The following is a 19610-nucleotide window of genomic DNA, read 5'->3' on the forward strand; positions in this document are numbered from 1 at the left end:
GACTTGAAAGTATCCTAACTGTAAGAAGTTAGTTCAATAGAACTAGTTGCTGATGAACGACAGCATGAGCTAATGAACTTCACTCTCAGCTAATTTATATAGGCTGTGTTCATAAAGCAATGAACTAGTTCGCCAAGGAAGTTCACTTGCTCAGCTTGAAGAACACTCACAAGTTCATTTGACTCATTTCACTCAAATGAACTGATTCACTTTCTCACTCAACTGAGTCAACTCACCCCTTAGTCCTCGCGAGCTGCGCCTGCGCTGACGCTGACGTCTGACTGCGCTGCCTAATTCGCCGCCGCAGTCGCTGACGCTGCTCTGCTCGCTGCTGTTGCTGCTGCTGCTGCTGCTGCTGCTGCTGCTGTTGGTGCTGGCTGCGAATCTCTGCTGCTGCTGCAGTTCGCGTAGACGACGTCGACGTCGCGCTTGCTGACGCGCTGCTGCTGCGGCTGCTGCTGCTGCTGCTGCATGCTCTGCCGCTGGCTGCGGCGCTGGCGGCGTTGGAGCAGCTGCTACGCCTGCTGGTCGCTCCGTGTAGCCCGGCGGCGGTGTCAGCGGCAGTGGGCAATAGAAAGGGGGCGGGGCTCGCAGTCGCCGAGTGGTGTCCTCTAAGACGTAATCGTTCTGCTGCGCCTGCGTCGACTGCGGCTGCTCTAGACTGCGCTGCAACTGCCCAGCAGCTGCTGCCGCGGCAGCGTCCTCTGCATGCTGTCGATAAGTGGGCGGAACGGCGGAGGCGGCGGCGGCGGTGTCTGTAGAGGCTGCTGTGGAGTAGAGATAAAACCACACATTAATGAGCTGCTTGTCAATTCTTGCACTCGATCATAAAAATTCCAATTATATTGGACTAGGGAGTGCACAAAGCTGCGTGTGATCGACTAAGAGATACCCTATGCTCGATGAATTACAGGTACTTCGGGAAGAGCGGGGCTGCAGTCTTAGCCCTGACTTGGGACTTGTTCGCAGTCTATTCTATTTTACTTGAAAGTTCTAGTTCAGCTCTAGTTCACTGGTTCATATGATCCATTGCACTAATACCAACTGGCATTATGAATTCCAGTTCAATTCTAGTCCAATTCTCGTTCGACTATAGCTCACATCTAGTTCAATTTTTCATCTGGGAGCTATATCTAATGAACTACACTCAATTCCAGTTCAGTTTTACTAGTTCAATTGAACATTTTGTGGAATGGGGCTACTTGATCATCTGATTCCTTGCACAAAATCCAACTGGAATTATATATTCTCAGAAAATTCTGCTACAATTCCCATTCCAGTTCAAGTTCACTCAACATTTCGGAGCTTTATCAACTTTTACCTGACAACGAATATACCCAACATCAGTCCCAGGGCAGAGATGCTGCAATAAGCACAGACGGCAAACACCCCCACAAGGAATATTTAAAATATTCGCCAATATAAACGTCAACCTCTGAGCCTGGCCCGGCCGCAGTTGCAGTTGCAGCCGCAGTCAGAGTCTCGGCCACATTTATATGCGCTATCAAGGCCAAGATCAGCGCAAAGGCTAAGTCGAAGGCGAAGGCGCAACAGCAACGGCAACAGCAACAAAGAGCAGCAGCAGCAGCAGGAGCAGGAGCAGCAGGAGATACGCAAGAAGCGTGGCCAATAAAATTCCAAAACTGATCTGCTCAATGGCAACAACGTGCCAGAAGTGAGTAGTAAAATGTTAAAACGTGACGGTATTTCACAAAAATACCAACAACAACAACAATCGAATATTGTTTGAGCGGGCAGCGAACGGCGAACGAAGAGCAGCAATCGCCGACTTGCAGCTACCTCACTCACAGTTCCCCAGTTTCCCAGTTACCCATCCTCTCTCTCTCTCTCTCGTCCACTCCTTCTATAACGAATTTATCTGTGAGTGTGAACGACTGCTGCATACCCTAAGAATTCAGCTTGAGTCTGAGCTTTGAATCAGAGTACGAAACCAGCAAGTGTGATACTATTATCGATCACTGTATTAGAAGAGTTACTCAAGTTATCGATAAGCCCTACCATTATTATCGATCACTGTATTAGAAGAGTTACCCAAGTTATCGATAAGCCCTACCATTGGATCATTCATTGGTTATTCATCAGAGATCAATTATCTAGGAAGAAAGTTAAAGCTAGATTGCATTTCATCAATTACAATTGCAAACTGAGTGACATAGCTTATATACCCTCTCGCCAGCGTATAGCCCCATAAGTAAGGCTTGACGAGAAGGCGCAGAAAGGATAAGGCCCTGCAGCTCAGCCACAGAGCCAGCGGCTCTGGCCTTAACGACCTTTGCAAGCCGGGCGGCACTCAATGTCAGAGTTGGAGTCAAGAGTCGGAGCGTCAATCCGTCAGTCAGTCAGTCAGTCAGTCAGTGAGGGTATGCCGCTGGCCAGAGAGCTAATCAAAAGGAAGAGCTGGCAGATCGTGCGAGGATTGCAAAGGGGGTGTAGCCGGTCAGGGTCAGGGGGCGGCAGCAGGGCGGGCAGGGGCTGGCCAGGGGCAGGTGGGCAGGCAAGTCATTCAAAGAGAAGCGGAGCAGAGAGCGAGAGCGAGAGAGCGCGCAAGATCGTGAGGCAGCGGCCTTTAATGGCTGCGACGTGAGCTGTGCCACAGGGGCGTGGCACCACAGACGTTGCACAGAAATTGAAAGTGTGGCAAGGCAAAAACTTGCGGGTTGCAACAGTTGTTGCGGTCGGCTAATTAAACGCAGGCGGGCTGCCAAATTAGCTAATGTCCAGATGGAGAGAGAGAGAGAGAGGGCGAGAGGGCGAGAGAGAGAGAGATGATTGAGAAAAAATATGCCACATGCGGCGCCCGGTCCAAAATTGGCAAAAACATTGACAAATTTGTTTTGCAACTTGCCGCCGAATATGGCAGCAGCAACATGGAATGCCACTGGGGCATTGACGGCGGCAAAAAGGCTTTGACCAAGTTGCAACTGCAGCAGCAGCAGCGGCAGCAGCGGCAGCAGCGGCAGCAGCAGCAGCGGCAGCTGATGCCACATTTAGCCGTTTGGCAGGCGGCGATAATAATTCAATCGAAGCGGGCAAATGGGGACGCCGTGAGTTGTGGCAGAGCCGCAGCCGCAGCCGCAGCCGCAGCTGGTGGCATAAAAGGCGCTTGGAATTGATTGGAGGTGCATGTGATTAGCCAGCCGGGAATCTGGGCAACTGGGCGTCTGGGAAACACTTTGAATCTCTAATTCTCCACCTCTCTCTCTCTCTCTGTCTCTCTCTCTCTCTCTCTCTGTCAGTCTTTATCTCTGGCCAAAAAGCTAAACTCTCTCTGCGCTCTGGGCACATGGGAAATTGAACTCTGCGCTGTTAACTTGGCTAACAAATGGCATTGCGATTGTCTCGCTCGCTAATAAGATAAAAGCATTTTAATTGCAACTAAACATGGCAACTCGACATGGACATGCCACAAAGCCGCCCCATCTGCCCCATACGCTTTACCTCCTCCTCCCCTTCCCCTTCCCCTTCCACATACACTCAATCGTTTAGCTGTAGGCCAAGCAACTGTAAAATGGAAATGGCTTAAAGCGTAACGGCCAACATGCGTTGCTACACTTACCAATGACAAGATGAAGAAGAAGCAGAAGAAGAAGCAAACATAATAAAACACAGCTTAAATCAAATGCAAACATAGGCATTGAAGCAAATAAGATTGATTTCAATCATCTAACTTTTTATTAGCTTTTCTACATCTATTTCTGTCTCTGTCTATATAGCTTTCTCTTGCTCTCACCTGTTGAGTGTGCCGTAAATTAAAATGCTGCAGGAGCGCATCAAGAATTTAACGAGAGGCCATCGAACATAAACATAAATGCCACACAACAAGTGGCGCTTGCCATTGGCTGAGTGGAGTGACTAGGAGATACCCTAGAAGAGTCGAGAAAGAGAGAGATAGAAAGAGATAAAGAGAGAGCGAGAGAGTGAGGAGAGAGGGGGGAACGGAGCAAAAATGGGAAGTGGAATTCGAGGAAGCAAGAGCTGAGAGAGAGCGAGAGAGAGAGATAGAGAGACGAACTGAGAGAAAGAGAGATATATTAGAATATAAAATAGAGACAGAATTACTAACAGAACAAGTCGCAAAGACGTATATTGAGGATACAGAGAGAAAGAGAAGGAGAGGGCAGCAAGAGAAAGTTATAGAAGGGAGAAAAATCACATAGAGAGAGAAAGTAAAGTCATCGACATACGGAGACAGAGACAGAGACAGAAAGGAAAACTGACTGCATCAGAGACTGAGCAGACAGAGACAGATAGAGCGAGAGAAAGAGAGATAGATAGAGAGAGAGAGAGAGAGAGAGAGAGAGAGAGTGAGGAGAGAGGGGAGGAGCGGAGCGAAAATGGGAAGTTGAATTCGAGGAAGGACGAACAGAGACAGAGAGAGAGAGAGAGATAGAGAGACGAACTGAGAGAAAGAGAGATATATTAGAATATAAAATAGAGACAGAATTACTAATAGAAAAAGTCGCAGAGACGTATATTGAGGATACAGAGAGAAAGAGAAGGAGAGGGCAGCAAGAGAAAGTTATAGAAGGGAGAAAAATCACATAGAGAGAGAGTGTAAAGTCATCGACATACGGAGACAGAGACAGAAAGGAAAACAGACTGCATCAGAGACTGAGCAGACAGAGACAGATAGAGCGAGAGAAAGAGAGATAGATAGATAGAGAGAGAGAGAGAGAGAGAGAGAGAGAGAGAGAAAGAGAGAGAGAGAGAGAGAGAGAGAGAGAGAGAGTGACTGCTGCTTCTATCTATCTATACGAATCCAACGTTCACTCCTTTATGATAATTTTTATTACAGGGTATGCGACCTATAACAACATCAGCATCAGCAACGTGCAGACGCGCTAAGCTCATAAAAATCGTCATAAACTTGTTCGATTGTCAGATGGGGCGATTGCGAGTAGGTGCCAGGCACCGAAATCCCTGTTGACAAGGGGCCAACGAGTCAACGAGTCAACAAGTCAGTAGACCGACATGGCTTATAGACTTAACAGAGCTATACCCCGCTCTTGCCGCCCTCCCTCCAGCCTTCGACGAAGACCTGCAACGGCCATGAAATGCGCAAATTTATGCACAAAATAATTTACACAAATTTCAGTCATTTGCAGATTTTCAATTAGCGCGCATCGCGTTACGAAAAGGGAGGGAAGAGAGGGAGAGAGAGAGAGAGAGAGAGAGAGAGAGAGAGAGAGAGAGAGAGAGAGAGATGGGAGCAGAGGTAGAGGCAGCGGTAGAGGCAGCTACTTAAGCCAATTTGATGGCATTTTAATGTGAACTGCCTGTTGGGTGGGCATCCCAGCTTGGAATAGGTGCGATCAAAAATCAATTTGAATTTTTATTGACTTGATTCTGAAGCAAGGAGTTGCCCAGTTGCTGGGCCTGCTGGCAGGTGCCTGCAGCAGGGGCAGGCGCAGGGGCAGAGGCAGGGGCAGTCTCTTGGGCGGCGCAATAAAATTTAAGCGTTGCCTTTGTGGCATTCGCCTCGTTTTGTCTATGCTTAAGCGCTTTTAAATATTTATGGCCCCATTTTGTGGTTACCCCCACCTCGGACGCGCCTTAAACAAACCACAAAAATATGATTTTTATGACGTTCATAAATTTAAACGTCTCCGCGCGAGCCGAACAGAAGTCAAAGCGGAGCGAGAAAGTTGCTCCAGCCAGCCCAAGCTGGAAAAGTTTTCATTTCATTTCCATTATTGTTTAGTTGTGCAATAAAAAATAGCCGCAAATTATATTCTCGTTAATTTATAGTAGCCAAAACTCGTGAAAGCCCGCTGATTAAGCCAAAATTATCTTTTATAGGCATTGAATGTTTAATTTATATTTCTACTTCATTTATATATATATTTACAGTTCATATGGAAGTTAGGCAATAATATACCTTATTAAAAAACTCAATTAATAGGTAACTTTTACTACAGTAATCTCTCATTAAAACGAGTCTCTATTAAAGTCTTACTTCAATTAAAATTCAATCATAAATAGGCCTAAACTGTCTTCAAGTTAAGGTCAGGCTAAGTGAGTTGTCATCCTCCCTGGAGCTTTAATGCACTAAGGACACGACTCAAAGATGAAGCCACTTCATGGCAATGAACTGTAGAGCCAGCAAATGGTCAGGATGTCCTCCACAGAGAAACTGTCTATGGCCACAAAAGTGAGCGGCTTTTGTTTGAAGAAACCGCCAGATACAAAGAGAGAGAGAGAGAGAGAGAGAGGGAAAAGGGGAGTGAGCAGGAGGAGGGACAGCAAGTGCGTGTGTATGGAAGGCTCAGTGACCAGCTTGAAGGATACGCCACTCCACGTGCATATGCTCGATAGCAGGCAGTCGAAAATCAAGTTAACAAAAGACAAATGAGGGCGCAGAAGGGGGAAAGAGAGAGAGAGGGAGAGGGGGGAGGTACACAGCGGTTGACAAAGGCAGTAGGTTGAAGTTGAGCAGCAGGAGACGCACGATAAGCGTCAAAGGACAGCAGCAGCAGGAGCAGCAGGAGCAGCAGGAGGAGCAGGAGCAGATACGAGCGCAAAAAAACATTCCATGAAAAACTGTGAAATGCTTGGCCAAAGAAAAGCGTAGGCAGCAGGTGGGGGAGGCGCCGCTGGCGTTGAGGGAGGGCATTCCGGCATGCGGAGCTACATCAAAGCAAAAGGCAGCGAGTGCTGCGGGCCTCACATAAATTGGAAGCCCAAAAAGAATTTTAAAGCCCGAACCTAGCCCAACAAGTGCAGCCGGCAGCCGAAACGGAAACGGAAATGCGCCACAACGCATTTGATTTGCTGCCCAGCTGATGGGGCCAACTGAGCTGGGGCAGGTGGATGCAGTGGGGCCTGGTGGCTGGTGGCTGATGGCTGATGGAGGCTGCACTTTAGTCACTTCAGCAAATATGTCGCCAAGTGTCGTGCAGTCGAGCACGTGCACTCAAACCTATTGTTCGCGCTAGAGATGGCCCCAAATGTGCCTTAATGAGAGCACGAGGAAATGAGTAAAATGAAGTAATAGAGTGATTACGAGAAAACACGAACACGAGCTGAGGTGTCTCGGCACGAGCTAATGAGTGTGGAGTCCTAAGGAATCCATACGAAAGATTCCTCATAAGTTAAGACGATTCTTGATCAGTGAGCACGAATCACGAGCTAGCACGAGTTGAGATTAACTATAAACACGAATAGACACGACTTGCCTTAAGAGAGCGATTCAATATGCTCTAGCACGAGCTGACACGAGCATGCAGCAGGACCTAGCACGAGCTGTCACGACATAGCATAAGAAAGCACGACTCTCTCTCGAGCTAACACGAGTTGGCAGAACTTCTTGTACCTCAATGCGAATAAGTTCGAGTTAGCACGAGTTATTCGATATCAAGAGTTGACAGGACTCAGCCTTGCATAGCAGGAGCTCTTACATCTCAGCTCCAGCTCCTGCTCCTGCTGTTATTATTAGCACGACTCAGCTAGAGCTCTTGTGAGTGCTAGCTAGCCTTAACTAGTACGAATTGACACATCGGGGCACGAAAAGCACGAGCTAGCACGACACATTTGCCATCTTACATACTTAATTCCAGATAATTTATTATAAAAATCTATCTCATTCGTGCCGGTGTCCTGTGTCGTGTATCGTGACACGATGTCAGGCATCTCTCTTCTAGAGAGGGTGTCTCTATTCTATAGAAGTTAGCCAAGTCCTAGACCAATACCGTTTGCTTTGTGGCCCGTGCCGCGCGCTTTATTAAAATTTCATTGTTGCTGAATAGCAAAAACCCGAAAGACGAAGATGGAGCTGAGGAGGAGTGGCAGCAGCAGGAGGCGGCGGATTGGCTCCCTTTGGGGACATTGTTATAAATTCCAATTGCTGCGCTTGAGAAATGTGAAAAATGCGCCATGTAAATTATTTCAGCGTCTTGGACGCATTTTTTATTGTGCATGATAAATTTTTATTGTAATTGGCTGTTGATTTATGGCCGCAGGACGCGGCACGGCAGCAGCAGCAGGAGCAGCCGCAGCCTCAGTCGCTGTGATAAGAGACGAGATAAGCAGCCACAAATGCTAGCTGGCTGGCATTCAATTTGCCCACAGATAGGCAGGACATGGAGATGGACATGGCACATGGTGGGGGGCGTGGCACTGATAATTAGAAATGGAATTGGCTATTTGGTATTTGGTGGCCACATCGAATGGAAAATTCAAGTGCCCGAGCATAAAAACTAATCGCAGCAACAAAAGTTAAACCAGAGAGCAAAAAAAAATGGGAGAGAAACAAAATGAAAATAAAGAAGATCATCTATGCAACGATGCGTAACACGAGCCACGCCCACCCCCCTTTACTTTTTACTGGTACAGCCCACCCAAGCAGGAAGCAGCGGACGAGGCTCCGACTCCGACTCCAACTCCGACTCAAATGCCTGGGCCTCCTTTCATGGCTAACATGGCGAAACCAAAGCGCATTATTGTTAGATGCTCCTCAAAAGATGGGGGGGTGGGAGGGGGGAAAAGAAACAAAAGACAGAGTCAAACGCCATAAAACTTTATGAAGCTGGCAAGGCAGCAGCAGAAGTGGCAGATTTCGTAATGCCTTTGTGAAAGATTTCATGGTAATTTCACCGGGTTATAACAATTTACAAATTATGTAATCGAAATTTATTGCCTGCGCACCTTCAGGCACCTACGAGCAGGCAGACGAACGGACGGACGAACGGACGGAGGGACGGACAGCTGCCACGGCACGCTTTCAAGATTCTATAAAGAGCGGTTGGGTGGGCCACCAACCACCAGCACCACCAGCACCACTGCCACCACCACCGTATGCAGGTGGCTTTGATGGGCAGCTGATGCTCTGCCACATTTGACTTGGGGCAACAAATGCGAATTCTCAACTATCTAGATAAAGCACTGTAGCTTCTGGGTAAAGACTTGGACTCAAGATATAACTGGAATATATATATATATTTTGTAAGAGAAGAGTTGGAGCCTAGTTCAGAGCATTCTTTATGCTGAAACTTGAAGACTTAACAAAAGTTATTCAATTAAAATTTGAATGAAAAAGCGTCGATTGATTCGGAGCGTCCAACAGTTCTTTCTCAAGAATCCATTTATAGCATTTGTTTACAAATTTGACCTATAAATAGACATAATCCTCTTAAATCTAACTCAACAGCAGATCCCTGCTCTTCTGCTCTTCAAATCTCTTTAGACTCTTACTGCCCCTCATTCACATTTCTCGCATCTGCAGACCCCTTTGGTAAGCCCGCTGGACCAGATCATCGTTTAGCTTGTTTGTTTTATTTGGCCACAACCAACAATAATATGTGTGAATTAACAGAGCAACTGCAGCAGCCAGGCCAACTCTTTATGCACGCTTGGCATGCACTCGCCTTGCAGCGCTGCCAGCTTAGCCTATTTCAGGCTAGATCTAGCTTGAGAGTGGTCTAGCCATTCCAAATGAGCATGGGAGGGCATGGTCAGAAAATGAGGCAGACTATGCAGACTAGAGAGAACTATGGAGCAGAAGAAGCTGCTCTCTATGCCATCTAATCATTAAATATAAATATTCATGTAGACAAGTTATTTAGTATAGTAAAATTTAGACTTATGAAACATTTGCATATCAATATATATTAATCCGATTAACTATGTATGTCTAGGTGTTTCTCTGTCAGTCTCTCAGACTACCTTACAGTCTGTCTCTTCGTCTCTCTGCAAGTGGAAGACAAGAAGAAGAGCTACAGAAGTTCATTCAAGTTGTCTATGTGCATGCAGCAGTACCCTCTCCTATTTATAGCTGCGTAAAACGAAGCTAGAATGCCCGAGAGCGTTATCCCATTGCTCACTTTAAGTTCGGTTGCAACGACTGGTCTCAGGCTCATCAGCTCATCGGCTCACTGAGTGGGAGTGAAAGTTGCCCTATATAAAGGGCAGCAGCTTCAGCATTTCTTCAGTCGCCCAGGCCCAGTGGGGTGGAACAGTGCAGTGTAGTAAAGTGCAGTAAAGTGAAAAAAAGTCAATCATCGTTCAGCTGAGCAGTAAAGACTTGCAGGAAATTCTAGGAGAAAATACTAGGAGGAAATACTAGGAGAAAATACTTTGAGGAAATACTTTGAGGTAATTCTTGGAGAAAATATTAAGAAAAAATAGTGAGAGGAAACATTCAAAAGGAAACACAGAAAAAATTCGTAGAGGAATTAATAGCCAATACTAGCCAGTACTAGCTAATACTAGCTAATTCTAGCGAATACTAGCTAATTCTAGCCAATACTAGCCAATACTAGCTAATACTAGCTAACACTAGCCAATACTAGCTAATTCTAGCCAATACTAGCCAATACTAGCTAACACTAGCTAACACTAGCCAATACTAGCTAATATAGCCAATACTAGCTAATACTAGGTAATATAAATACCAATATATTTTATACTTTTCATATGTTTTCTTCCATTTTTCCAGCCCGCCTTTCATTTAGCATTTTTTCGTACATTTTAGCTTGTTTTAGCTCACTTTTGTCCACAATTCAACTTCTTTCGGCGCTCAACGGCTGGCAGCACTGATGGCGTGCATGGAGCGTAGCCCATTTGTTACGGCACTTTCCGAAACTCCAATAATAGAGCCATTAAATGCCAACTAGTTGGCCATCAAGTGCTTTAGTTTGGCATAAATCTGAAGCGCATGGCCGAAAAACTTTGTGCGGCCCACAAATCTGGGCGCGTCTGCTGATCCATGGCCAGCACCTAGCTGCAGCTGGAATTACCAGTCGAAAGTGGAGTTGGAGTTGGCGCTGGAGTTGGAGTAGCTGTAGCTTTAATTAACGCCCCGGCTTATTTGGCCAACAGGTGTACAAACTTTCGACCACGCCCCAGCGCGCAGCCAGGCCTCGCCTAGGCCCAACTTTGGTGCCGCATTTTTATTTAATTTAGAGCCGAGTCGCTGTCCTGGCAAGGACTTTCATGTTGTAATTTCCTAAAATTTACGAGTCTACTTGGCTGGCTGGGTGCGGTCGGGAAGTGCGAGTGGCAGAGGGCAGAGGGCAGGCTGGTTGGGCTAAATAGTTGTTGCGCAGCTTCCGGATTTACGGCCTGGTTAGGGACTTTAGGCTTTTAGGCTGTTTCACTTCTTGGCCGGCTTTTGCCATGTGGTGGGGCTTACTGCCGCTTGTCAGCGCCTCGTTTTATTGGCCACGCCCACGCCCGAGCCCACGCCCACACTCGCTATCTGCTCACTTGCTGTAAATGAGCAACTTTCTGCTGCTTCACACACCTCCAACTGTGTGTGTGTGTGTGTGCTTTTTGGCAATTTCGCATGCAGTTTATGACTAGGCACAACAGCAACAACAACAACAAGCAACAACAACAACAACAAGCTTACAACTTGTGCAGCTGTTGTAGCTGCCACATGCAGCATATTCGGAGCTTAGGCCACCCACCTCATCATCTTCTCCCGCTTCTTTTTGGACAATTAGAGTGCGGCTCATTGCCCATAAAGTTATAGAATTCATGGGGCACGCTCTGCAGAACGCATTCCCAGTTTACTTATGGCCAACTTAGTTGAACCCACGTAAGGCATGAGGCAAAAAACTTTCGTTTCATTAGCTGGCATACGCAGGCTATATACACACACATCCATATACCCCTCCCAGAGGATATTCACTTTTATGGCTGCACATCTAGCGCTGGGTTTTAATAAATGCTGCACATAAATGAAACTAACGCAAGTTTTAACCGAATCAAGAACGAAGAGATGGAACTTTGAAGGAGTTTTGATAAGAAGCAGACTGAAATTGATCTAATCAATGAGATTTCCCAAAGAACTTTTCTACACAGAATTTTTCTTACTCTTGCTAGAGGAAGAGTTTATAGAAATTGCCTATTGCCTTCTACTTGGTATATTGGGTGGATAAATCTTTATTCATAGAGATATGTGAGGTGTTTGCCTCTCTACTTATCACTTACTCTATCTTTTCTACACTTCTACACTTCTCTCCCTCTCTCTCTCTCTCTCTCTCTCTCTCTCTCTCTCTCTCTCTCTCTCTCTCTCTCTCTTTAATCAGTAGATCAAACTCTTCTCGACTGTTCCAGAGACATAATATCCAAGCTAATCACTCGCTTAGCTACAGCTCACTATCATTTGATTTTAGTCATAAAAGCGAATCATCTACTCATATTATAACAATTATATACGAGTTACGATCGCATGGAAAAGTGTGTCGCATTGTTCCGCATTTCGCGCAGTTGCAACAAAATGTTGCATTTGAGCCATTGTCGATGAGATGCACAGTAATATCATTTAGTTATGTGAGATTAGTTAATAATTGTTGCATTGGAATGGATTAGCGCATGGAGGGCTGCACAGCGCCTGGTAGAGCCTACTTCCGTTTTGCATGCCGCAGATCCCAGAGACAGATGGAGAGAGGGCGAGAGGGAGAGGGAGGCGGGCAACGAGAAGCTGTGGCGAAAATTGTTCGATTGTTGCCACCTTGTGGTGCGCACGAGTGCACTTGCAACAGCCGCGCCCACTCAGGCAACTTGTTAATCATAATTAAACACACGTAATGCGGGACGCCAGCGTGGCAGGCCTGGCAGGCGCGCGGCATGCAAATGCGGCCGGCAAGCGGAGGCTGCAGCGGCCACATCAAATGTGCACCACATGCGCTGCACCGCCAAGGTGCAGTGAACCCCTGCGCCCAGCCAACGGCCGGTATAAAAGCGCGCCAGACGCCAGCCCGCCCAGACAGTGCGCCAAGCGAACGTGCCGCAAACGGTGGCAAGACGGTATCAACGCTTCGAATATCACACAGACCAACCACATCAGCAATGCGACAAGTGAGTGAATCATTCGCGAGTGCTTGGCAGTGAATCAAGTGAATGCAAAACGAGTACGGCAAAGGATTACAAAGTGAAATACAGCCAAAGGATGCGGCAGCTATTCCAGTGTTACATCAATTCGATTGACTAAGATATATCGAGTGTCAAGCAGGAGCAGACTTGTTATAGTGAATGAATGATGCGATCTTCTGAGTAAAATCATGAATTTGATTTAGAATATATGCATGCTAGATAGCACTACCATGAATAAAGACCTTTCTGCTCAATCAGCCTTCAATCATTTGATAAATAGTGCAATATGTCATATTTTAAGACGGTGTTCATACGAGTATTATAGTTACTCTGAAGACTTTCAATAAGTTAATCTTTATATTTAACAGTCCTTCAATCATTTTGATTGACGAATTGAGGCAAATAGCTGTATTAAGTCCATTCCTACTACTTACTAATATCTAACTCCTTCTCTCTCCCTCTCTTTCCCTCCACTCCTCAGCTACCCGCGCTGCCTCTGAAAGCAAGCAATCTGCTCACACTGCTGCTGCTGACGGCGACAATGCTGCAGGCGCGTCGCATCTCCAGCCGACGACTCGTTATCCACGTGCCCGTCAAGGTGAAGACGCATCATCACACCCACACGGTCTACAAGGTGTTGCGCGGCGCTGCAGGAGGCGGCGGCGGGAGCGGGGGCGGCGGCATCAAGCAGACGGTCTACAAAGTCGTGGGCTTCTCCGGCGAAGGTGGCGGCGGGGGCGGTAGCGGTCACGGCGATATGGGGCATGGCAGTCACAGTCACAGTCCAGGTCACAGTTACGGTCACAGTCACAGTCACAGTCACGGCTTGGGCTTGGGCTTGGGCTTGGGCATGGGCATGGGCATGGGCGAGATCACGTATGAGGACAAGCATGGCTGTGAGAGCGGCAAGCTGATGCCATCGCATCGGGACATGTTGTTCAATCATTATGCGCGCCACGACCAGGAGCAGGCGGAGAACGGCGACTATGCGGAGGAGCGGGACGAGTTCATTGATGTCAGGGATGCCTGGTTGTGAATAAAGTCGTGTGAAAAACGTTGCCGATTAATTATAAAATTCCAGCAGCCAAAGAAATTATACTCAAACTATCAACTGAGAGAAAGAGAGATAGAGAGAGTGAGAGAGAGAGGGAGAGGGAGAGAGATGAAGAGAGAAGGTCGCTGAATTTGCATGCGGCTCAAAGTAATTACAAAATTGTTGAAGTCATGTAGACATCCTCGCCCATGTCCGACTGCTACTGCGCCTCCTCCTCCTCCTCCTCCTCATCCCATCTCCCATCCCCCTCTAGCTGCTGCTCGCTGTCTTCGTCTGGCAATGGTAAAAATGCCAGCTATGAAGTTGTCTCGTAGTCGCCGTCAAAATCGAAATCCGATTCGGATTTGGCGTCTCCCGTTTCTATGTCTTTTGTTGTTTGCCTTTCGTCTCCTTCCGCATTGGATTTGTTGTAATGCCAAACAGCAAGGGGTAATGGCTGGGCGGGGGCGGGGTGGACAGCACTGCTGACTGCGGCCAGTCGCGCACTTGAACCTCAACTTTAAGCATTTGCATAGCTCTCGACTCTCGAGCCACCAGAGAACGACCATGGCATATTTCAGTGGACAATTAAAAGTAACAAAATGGATGTAAACACAGCTGGCAAGACGGCGAGGCAGACTGTAAGACATAATAGCAGTTAGGAGTAGTTAGACAATAAGAGACTACAATTCGGAAAACTATTAGGAAATAATATAGAAGTAAAAAATTACACTAGGGCGAGTAGGACTAAAAGGGATAGAAAAGAGGAGTACAAGTCGATGAGAAAAACATTTCGGAATATATTTCGGAGTAATGTTCATTCGGAGTATTTTTTGGAATACTTTTTCGGGTGTCTATACTATACTCTATACTCCAGATATAATAAAGTACAATTCGGAATATGTTTCGGAGTAAACGTTTTAAGTTAAGCAATGCAGACCTATTAGAATTAGGAGTATTATTATATTTTTAGCTATAATATATGTATGTATATAGCTGTAAGAAAATACTAAAAGCAAAACCCAAGCGATTCTTATCAATTATGCATCAAGTGGAATCACGCTGATTGAGGCGCACATTTGAATAAAGAAACCGGTCTCGATTTCAGAATGCGAGCTAATCCTAGTGATTATCCAACATCAATTGGCTGGCGAGCTGACGTTTTGGCTACTGTGCGCAGCTGCTGTATTATGCATGGCCATTAGGCCCGCCGGACCTGACCCGTAATCCATTTAAAGTGTCAGCAGTCAGCAGGACGGATTCGAAGTGCAGCGGCCCAAGCTGTGCCTGACATAAGTTGGATTGATCACGGCGAGTCGCGGAGACAGGTGCAGAATAATTTGCATTTAATTGAAGGCGACAGCGAGTCAGAGAGAGAGAGAGACAGAGAGTGAGAGAGAAGGATCCGAGTGTTTGGGCTGAGCATGATGAATGCGTCTGCTTGGCCAGCAAGATGTGCGCACCACGGGTGGGCCTGGCGCCAGTTTAGCTCTCAATTGATATAAATGTGGCCATTTAAAGGCATTTAGCCTATCCCAAAGGCCAACAATCTGGCCAGGAGCGGCCGGAACAGACCGGCGCTAATCCACTTTGTGGCACGTGGAAAGAGCCGAGACAGTGGCGAGACGCGCTGCTCCTGCTGATGAGTTAAGCATCGGGGTTTTTGTTCATCAATGCGCACAGTTATTAACATTTTTAAGCCTTTGTGCACACACACACACACAAAGAGGGAGAGAGAGAGAGAGAGGGAGAGGGAACACACACACATTCTTGCAGACAACAAAGCGCACAACAATTTGACCAAATGCAGAGCTTAGGGCATGACTGGCAGAGAGAAAGAGATGGAGACAGAGAGAGGGATGGAGCTACATTGCAATCGGGCATAGCTGACTGCATAATGCCCGTTCAGGACTCCCATCCGCAATTAGTTATACAATCTCTACACTCGTATAAGCACAGCCTAGACACCCTCATTCGCTTTTTTTGAACGAGCATGAATTGAATTCCATTCACTGTGGCCATATAGAATCATCTCTTGAGCTGCTAAGCCCCAATTTGTATGCCAGTTGTTGGCCCCGAACTGTGTCCACGAATCGCCATCAAAAGTTTCCTGGCCTGCGGTCCACAACAAATCTATTGATTTTGCTCAAATGGCTTTTGTGCTCAGCTCCGGCCCGGCCCGGCCCGGTCTGATACGGTACGGTCCAGTCCAGTCCGGTCCAGTCCAAGCAAATATGCGACGGAAACTGGCACAATTTCAATTGACTACTCAAAATTGTTTTTACCTGGTGGACAGGTGGACAGGTGGACTGGTGGAGCGGAGGGAAGCACTTCAAATAGTTATACTGATTTGGAGAAACTTGCGGAGCAACTTGCCATCTGCTTGGGCAAAGTTTATTACACAAAATGCTGAAAAACATTTCAAATGTGGCTACTGGCGTTTTGCAACACAGCCAATCAGGAAAGTAAAAAAGAAAGTTATATTAATTTGACTAACAGCTTACATTAAAAGTAAACGTTTTGCCTTTAGTCTATATTGGAGCTATAAATTGGCCTTACAGCACTGAAACATAACAATTTTATAGCTTAGCGTTATTCAACACTGTTATTAATTGTTTAGAAACTAAGTTAGCTAGTTGCTTAGCTGGTAAGCAAATTAGTTTTAGCTTCTTGAAATCTTAATAAATAAATTATTACCTTTCAACATTATTACTTTCCAACACTAATAATTATTATTATTTATTTGTGGGTTTTCAACACTTCTACGGATATTATGGAAATTATGAAAGGGTACTCCACTAGCTATTCATCCTAGCAGAACTGTCTATCAATGCAATTGGTATATATGGTATATGGTAATATATTTTAGTCCTTATCCAACACTCAGGTATTTCAGACTTTATACAACAGAATCGGCCACCGTATTCAGTTTTCCTTTATAAAAAAAAACTCTCCTCTCAGAGATCTAAGTTTTCAGATTTCCCCTTCAAACATTTCACAACACTGGCTGTGCACCCACAGTGTTGGCAGCGCATTTCAAATTCGTTGAATTTGACTCGCTGGCTCGTTACATGTAGCATTTGCGTAATTGAATTGGACACCGAAACGCCGTGCAGTTGGACAGCTTGTTTACCCTTTGTCTAGCCCTTTGATATTTCATTTTGTGCTGCCTCAGTGCCACAAATTGTATGGCTGGCTGTTTGCTTAATTGGTTTCATTAGGGTTCCATGGAGCACTTGCCCACTTACCGGCGTCCTTTCGCTTGCCGGCGCGTAAAATGCCAAAAAAGCGACGGTCCCGTTGCTCCGGACGTCTGCCAACGTTCAGTGCTGCAAAACACAAACAAAATCCGGAAATATATAAGTTTTCTATGTGGGTAAAATGTAAGAGCAGAGCTTTAAGATGCGAGCTGAATGCAAAAGTTTTTGAAAGGTTGCCAGCCACTTAGAGCTACAGTTACACGTGTCGCAACAACAGCAACAGCAACTCCCAGTGGCCCGGACCCGGCATAATTTAGCCACAAAGTGACAACCAAATAAACAGAGAGGAGCAAAAAAAAAAGGTAAACTTTGCACGGACAGCTGCTGGTCAGGTGCCAAGTGCGGAATTTGTCTATGGCACTAATTTTAACGCCATTAATTTGCCCAAGCCAAAGGCCAGCAGGAGAGCGACTGAAAGAGAGAGAGAGAGCGAGTAGAGAGAGAGAATTTTAAATTAAATGGACACAAGTTTTATTGAATTGAGTGTATCCAAGAGGCAGTTACTCCGGCCGGAGCAAGCAGCAGCAGCCGGAATTGTGACCAAGCGTCATGTGGCGAGAGCTGAGCCAAATGGACAGCCGGAAACGGAAGCGCATTACTCAGCTCTCTCTCTGTCTCTCTCTCTCGCTGTCTGTTGCACAGCACGTTTACACACGCAACTGATTGGCAGTGGGGTTAAGTGGGGCAGGAGGAGCAGGAGTGGCACAACACCCACAGCTTGCCGTGGCGCACCACCAATCAAAGGGAACACGCTCTGTCAAACGAGCGAGAGGGAGGGAGGGAGAGAGCTTCGGCAAAGTTGTGGCAAAGTTTTTGATTTCATGATATATTTATGGGCTGCTTCCGTCGCTCCGCTTTGGCTCCTTTGGGCAATAAAGTTTCTGCTGAAAAAGTCCAGCAATGCGAGGCGAGGCTAGGCTGCGGCTTACGGAGTTTCCCCACTCGCTGCTTTAAAGAGCGAGCAACCACATTGCGTATACGTGCCGTTGTCCAGCACAATATTCAAATGATGTCGCCGATAATTATGATTAGCTGCCGCAGTCGCTGCCGCTGCCGCTGCTGGTGGCAATCCTGCTGCTGATGTTGATGCGCTGCGGCCTGACGCTTGTTTAGTGGTTCATGTGGTTAGTGGTTCGAGCGTGTGGCTTGCATTGTTTAGCCTGATTACGGCACTCTGCGAGTGGGTTAAAGGGTTAAACAGTTTGTGTTTGCAGCTGATACACATGGAACTGAATCAGAGAACTACAGAGAACTACAGTTAAATTTATCAGCTTAAAATCCATACGGGCTGCGAATCATGGCAAGAATTTGTTGTCGCATTTTCGCAATTTAAAGCCCATTCATACTATCTTAATTATGCCCAACAAGCAAGTAATCAGATAAGCATACCCACACACACACACACACGTGCACTCAACAATAAGCCAACTGTCTGTTCAGGTAGCCGTTGCCGTAGCCGTGGGTATTTGTAACTGGAATTGTGTGTCAGGCTAATGGAAAAATCGCTTGGGCATAAAATCAATTAAATATTAAATAAACGCTATCAGCAAATAGCAATTGCCCCTCCCATCCCCTCTCTGTCTCCACTCATCTCTCACATTTCCGCCATTTGCAAGTGAAATGCAAACAGTGAAGCACTCCTGCTCCGGCTCCTGCTCCTGCACCCGCTCCTGCTCTGTCCAACTTTATGAGCGTAATCCTTGCAATTATGAGCCAGGGCAAACATTATCTCAATATTGCATGAGAAGAGCCTGGAAACGAACCAATAAGCAATGCGGAGCCCACGAAACGGACACAGATAGCTGAAAGCACACACACACACGCGCACACACACTTGCACACTAACACAAAAGCCTTTGATAAACCTCGACGTGCTGCTGCATGTTGCATGAAAATTCATATATGAATGAATGAATTTTGAGCAGGTGCACAAGAGCAGCTGCATTAGTCTCTCTCTGTATGTGTGTGTGTGTGTGTGTGTGTGTGAGGGTGTGCAAGGTTGAATGGTTAGCAAAAAGACTAATTATGTATTCATTAAAATGGCAAATGCCAACAGGCACATTCAACCCCATGAGATAACATAAAAAATAAATACAAATAAAGAGAAAACGAAAAGCTTCGCAGCTGCAGCCAGGAGACGAAGTACACAATATTTTGATAGGACTCTGCATAATGCACAGCAGCTTGTGTAGTCAGATTACACATTGAATATATAGTATATATGTACATATTTGATAACTTAATTATATTATATTTTATAATATTCTCCAGTTTGTATTGGGTTTTCCCTATATAGACGTTTTCCTTTCTTCCCTTGTTTCTCTTCACGCTTCACGCTTGCCGAATCCGAGTAGACCCATTGAAGCTGTATCACTCCCGTCCACTCAAGTCTTGGACCACCTATCTAATCAGTTTCTATCTTGTTTCCTTCTGCCATATCGCTGCACACTTTCAACAAATTGAACGGGTTGTCCACATCC

The 19610-nt window shown here is 46.2% G+C and overlaps 2 protein-coding genes across 5 annotated transcripts in view; one reads left to right on the top strand and one right to left on the bottom strand.

Annotated features, from left to right (window-relative positions):
* Window positions 1-19610, bottom strand: part of LOC108650361 (uncharacterized) — a 48803-nt gene that overhangs the window by 2544 nt on the left and 26649 nt on the right. The window contains exons 2-3 of one of the 4 annotated variants that reach the window (XM_030386507.2): window positions 17119-17199; window positions 237-764 (exon numbers count right to left, since the gene is read on the bottom strand). In XM_030386507.2, coding sequence (XP_030242367.2) covers window positions 237-764; window positions 17119-17199 — 609 coding nt within the window. Of the gene's footprint in view, window positions 1-236; window positions 768-17118; window positions 17200-19610 lie in introns of those variants that run through there. The other 3 variants (XM_089259092.1, XR_016196650.1, XR_016196651.1) reach the window with 3 other exon arrangements.
* On the top strand, window positions 12127-13895 carry LOC108650074 (uncharacterized). The gene is made up of 2 exons (XM_030386510.2): window positions 12127-12822; window positions 13319-13895. Exons 1-2 carry the CDS (start codon window positions 12592-12594, stop codon window positions 13871-13873), a joined length of 786 nt encoding a protein of 261 aa, XP_030242370.2. The 5' UTR covers window positions 12127-12591; the 3' UTR covers window positions 13874-13895.

Source organism: Drosophila navojoa, chromosome 4 (assembly GCF_054131105.1).
Source record: "Drosophila navojoa isolate 15081-1374.11 chromosome 4, UAZ_NAV_1.0, whole genome shotgun sequence".
NCBI lineage: Eukaryota > Metazoa > Arthropoda > Insecta > Diptera > Drosophilidae > Drosophila > Drosophila navojoa.

What these genes read in the sequence shown, in the direction of transcription:
- LOC108650074 (XM_030386510.2), top strand. Translation starts at nt 12,592, where the DNA reads ATGCAAATGCGGCCGGCAAGCGGAGGCTGCAGCGGCCACATCAAATGT. An exon ending in CCACATCAGCAATGCGACAA is followed by an intron (nt 12,823 to 13,318) that starts GTGAGTGAATCA and finishes TCCACTCCTCAG; the next exon opens with CTACCCGCGCTGCCTCTGAA.